Source organism: Otolemur garnettii, unplaced genomic scaffold (assembly GCF_000181295.1).
Source record: "Otolemur garnettii isolate 467f Iridium unplaced genomic scaffold, OtoGar3 scaffold00055, whole genome shotgun sequence".
NCBI lineage: Eukaryota > Metazoa > Chordata > Mammalia > Primates > Galagidae > Otolemur > Otolemur garnettii.
This window is the reverse complement of record NW_003852450.1, coordinates 8,676,590-8,681,278: the sequence shown is the minus strand read 5'-3', so window position 1 is coordinate 8,681,278 and position 4,689 is coordinate 8,676,590. Positions and strand designations below refer to the sequence as shown.

General features: G+C 33.7%; 1 protein-coding gene and 1 pseudogene across 1 annotated transcript in view; both read right to left on the bottom strand.

The window, feature by feature from the left end:
• The window catches only part of KIF14 (kinesin family member 14), a 67,134-nt gene that overhangs the window by 20,385 nt on the left and 42,060 nt on the right, over positions 1-4,689 (bottom strand). Inside the window, exon 17 of the mRNA XM_012806613.2 lies at positions 356-456. Within this exon, the coding sequence (XP_012662067.1) occupies positions 356-456 (101 nt within the window). The remainder of the gene's footprint in view (positions 1-355; positions 457-4,689) is intronic.
• On the bottom strand, positions 3,147-4,171 carry LOC105887216 (annotated as a pseudogene).

Here is a 4,689-nt window from a genome sequence, read left to right as displayed (position 1 = left end):
AAAAAAAAAAAAAATTCCATAACTTATAATAAAATATCATAGAATGTGCCAAGTTCTTGAGAAAAGGTAATTTAAAAGTAAAAAAATACTGTTCTTTTTAAAATAGGAAATCAGATTTATGTTCCTCTAAATTGCACTTAAGGATGAAATACTAAACATTTTGGTTCCTCTTCTGACAAACAATTTAATGTTCTAAATTCTGTAATTTAATCACTTACATACTATTCTTTTTATATTTCTGGGTTCCTTCATAGACATATCCATTATGACAATAGATAATTTTTGTAAAATAAGCAAATTATAGTATATATTTCTCTCTCTAAAACAAGAAAAACAGTAATAAAAACACCTTTACCTCCTTCTAGAAAATGAAGAAACCGGTGCACTTGTAATGTCAGGTTCCCATTCATCTTCAGGATCACAAATGACATCTTCACTCCTGTTACTACCATTACTCTAAGAAAAATATCATATATAGTCTCATTAATTTATGGGTAAAAAACATGTTTAGCAACTAAGATAAACAGTTTAAGTATTTTGTTACATTTACACCATAAAATTGTTTAAATTACAGGTTATCTAATAAAAGTCCATAAAAAAAAAGTCACATTTTTTTGCAGTTTTTGGCCAGGGCTGGGTTTGAACCGACCGCCTCTGGCATACCCCTCTGAGCCACAGGCGCCACCCTCACATTCTTGATAAAATTAAAAATCAATCATAAGATGTTAGGGATTGTAGTATTAAAAGAGATCCACTTTTAATAAAAGCAACAGAAATCATTAAATAATCCAAAAATAATAAACTTAGGACTTAGAAGATATAGTATAAACAAAACCAATACATTTCTCAAGAAAGAAATGAAAGAATAACCTGACAATGAATATGGGGTCACTACAAAAGTTTTGAGGTATACAAAAATCATGAAATTTAAAACAAATGAAGCCCTCCCAGCAACACTGATTAGTCAAACAAGATGAAACTTGCACAGGTGAATCAGAAAGGATGTTATCAACTGTGTTTCTTAAAGTGAAATAATGGACTGTAACACAGTCTGTCTCACAATGTTCATAGTGACCTATGTATTGATCACGATAAAAATTCATACTATTTTACATATTTAAAATATTACTAATTAAAATTCTAGCAAATATTATATAGAGCTTGATTCAAAGACAGTGTAATTTATGAAAAAATAAGTAAAGAATTATAAAGAATAGCAGAAAGTAGGAAATTAACAGTGAGGGTAATTAAACCACTAGGTTTTAAAGTACATGTTCAGATAAGAATTGTCAAATGGGCTCAGCACCTGTGGTTCAAGTGGCTAAGGCGCCAGCCACATACACCTAAGGTGGCAGGTTCGAATCCAGCCTGGCCCGCCAAACAACAATGATAGCGGCAACTAAAAAAATAGCCGGGCTTTGTGGCGGACGCCTGTGGTCCCAGCTACTTGGGAGGCTGAGGCAGGAGACTCGCTTGAGCCCAGGAGTTGGAGGTTGCTGTGAGCTGTGATGCCACGGCACTCTACCCAGGTGGATAGATTGAGGCTCTGTCTCAAAAAAAAAAAAAAAAAAAAGAATTGTCAAATGACCTCAGTACTATTTTTGTTTATTTGTTCTAAATACACAAGCAGCCACAGGTGCATCAGTGGCTTATGCCTCTAATCCCAACAACTTGGGAGACTGAGACAGGGAACACAGCTTGAAGCTAGGAGTTCATGAGCAGCCTGGTCAATATAACAAGACCTCACATCTAAAAAAATTTTTAAAAATTAGCCAGGCATGGTGGAATATACCTGTAGTTGAGAGGCTGAGACAGGAGGATACCTTGAGTCCAGGGATTTGAGGCTACAGTGAGATATGATCATGCCACTGCATTCCAGCCTGGGCAACAGAGTGAGACCCCACCTCATAAAATAAAACTTTAAAAATGCATATTCACATTCACTGTAGGGAATTTGGAAATTATTAATACATATAAACACATTGAAAAAATTAAAAAACACTCATAAACCCATCATTTAGACATAAACACTATCGATGCTTTGGTAAGAGTCTTCTTAAGTCTTTTTGTATTTTCTATTATGAAAATACCTTCCATTCCTAAAATAAACCTTACCTGTCGTGGTATAAGTATTCTTTAAATATAGTTTTGGGTTTTATTTACCAACATTTCATTAAGGATTTTTATAGCTATATTGATAGTAACATTGGTTGGCAATTCTCTTCTGAATCCTATTTTCAGTTTTTATGGGTTTTGCTTTGTTTTTAATCAGAGTTATTCTAGCATCATAAGATAAACTGTGACACCTTATATGGTTTGTTATGTTCTAGAATAGAATAAAATTTATCTGCTCTTTGGAAGTTTAAAAGAGCTTACCAATAAAACTGACGGAGACCAGCACCATTTTTTTTTAAAAAACTCCACTTTTTTTTCTTGAGGCCAGTTTGTAAATAAACTTTTCTAATTATTGCAAGGCTATTCATTTAGTAAGTCAGCCTTCATAATTTATCTTTTTCTAGTAAGTCTTTGTAGAAATTTGTCAAATTATTTATTTCAAGACAGAGTCTCACTATGTCACCCTTGGTAGAGTGCTGTACCATCACAGCTCACAGCAACCTCAAAATCTTGGGCTTAAGCGATTCTCTTGCCTCAGTCTCCTGAATAGTTGGGAATACAGGCACCCACCACAACGCCCGGCTATTTTTCTGTTACAGTTGTCATTGTTATTTAGCAGGCCTGGGCTGGGTTCAAACTCACCTGCCTTGATGTATTTGGCCAGTGCCCTAATCACTGAGCTACAGGCACCAAACCTCTTATCTTTACTTAAATACAATTTTTCATTCCTTTTATTTTTTAATTGTTGGGGATTCATTGAGTGCACAAAGAACCAGGTTACACTGATTGCATTTGTTAGGTAAAGTCCCTCTATAGTTGTGTCCTGCCCCCAAAAGGTATGTCACATACCATGATCCCTCTACCCCCTCCATTTTTTTTTAATATTTTGTACAATTTAATAAATAGTTCTTTTAATGACTGCAGACATGTAAGGCTGTTTGGTAGCATTCAGAAATATCACAGTAATGCTGGTTTTCTCAATTGGTGTGTAATCTTCAACAAGAAGTTACTTGTGTGAAATGGTTATCAAACCAGTAAGACTGCATTTATGTATCCATCATTTTCAGGATTGTTGGTAACCTGGGCATATTTCCCCCAAATAACCTTGCCCCCTTATGTTACAAGGCCCAGCTCACTCACATTGACCTCAATGACAGTTCCTTTGGTAATAACACCCAAAGTTGTATATGATGAGGATGAGAGATTCTTCTTTACACTAAGTATTGGCAGGCAAAAGGTGGCTTTCAGTTCAGGATGTGTTACATGGGCCTTCTTGAAATGCAAGCCCATTGGCCTAATCAATCTTTTATATTTTTTTCTTAAAGCCATATCCAACAGAGCAGACTTTAGTAACCATCCTCTTCCATGCCTTCTTCTTTCTCTTTCCTGTTTGAATAAGTTTTAATACTTCTGTTTCTCTCTGGGCACAAACTTTGGGCACTTTCTCTTCTCGTTTTTGTTTAATCATATTGGAGAGTACTTTGGCTCAGGACTGTCCCTTTCTGTCCAACAGATAGGCAGGTACTCCCTGTGGAGTCTTTTCATCATTCTTTTGTTTGGTGTTTTTCTTTTCATGCTTCTTGATAGTCTTTTTCATTTATATTTTCTCAGCATGGCGCTGTTTATGGTAGAGCTTAGCCTTCAGACCAATTCTCTTCTTTGCCTTCTTTGACCATTCATGAGACTCTCAATTTTCTTTTTTTCTTTTTTTCTCATGGTAATCCAAATGATATCCATAGCGTTTATGGTGTAATTCAATATATTCATTTTGTGGTGTGATGACAGTTGCAGAGGCATAGACTCTAGGGTATGAAGGCACTGTCAATCTTCAGGTCTCAGAGACCTAGGAACCCCGTTTTTCATTCTTAAAATCACGTTTATCTTTTCAAATATCCAGAGCTTAGGTTGTTAATTTCTAATTCATTGTTGTTTTTATTGTATAATAATTCCTTCAATTGCTTTCTTTTATTTTAATATTTTCTGGATTGAATTAAATATTTATTATCATTTTTCTATTAAATAATTCAAACATTAGGCTATAACTTGGCAGCATCATCTTAATTAAGATGTAATTAACTAAATAGTACAGAATATAATTCCATATAGAGTCATTACTTAAAGGTAGTATATTTGACAAATAGTACCAATGCAACAATTTAATACATGTTGTAACTCTTTTAGAGATAATTAGATAATAAGAAAAATTGACTTCAAACTCATACCCCTCACAAAACAGCATAATAAATCCTATGTGATTCAAAGTTGTAAGCACTTTCTTTATAAATTAAAAGAAAACTCAGAGGTTGGACAATATTTTAGTGAGATCTCTGGGTTAACAGATAGATTCAAATATACCGATTAAAAATGCCTATATATCAAAATGAATCCAAGAAAAAGATTATATAATCAAGAAAAAATGTTATGATATATATAAAAGAAAGCTTATTATCAAATACATAAAGAACTTGTACAGATATATTAATGCATTACCCACATTTCACTTAACAAAACTTTTTTTCCTTTCCCCTCCCCTCCATTTAACAAAAATTTTTTTCTTTTTTCTTTTTTTTTTTT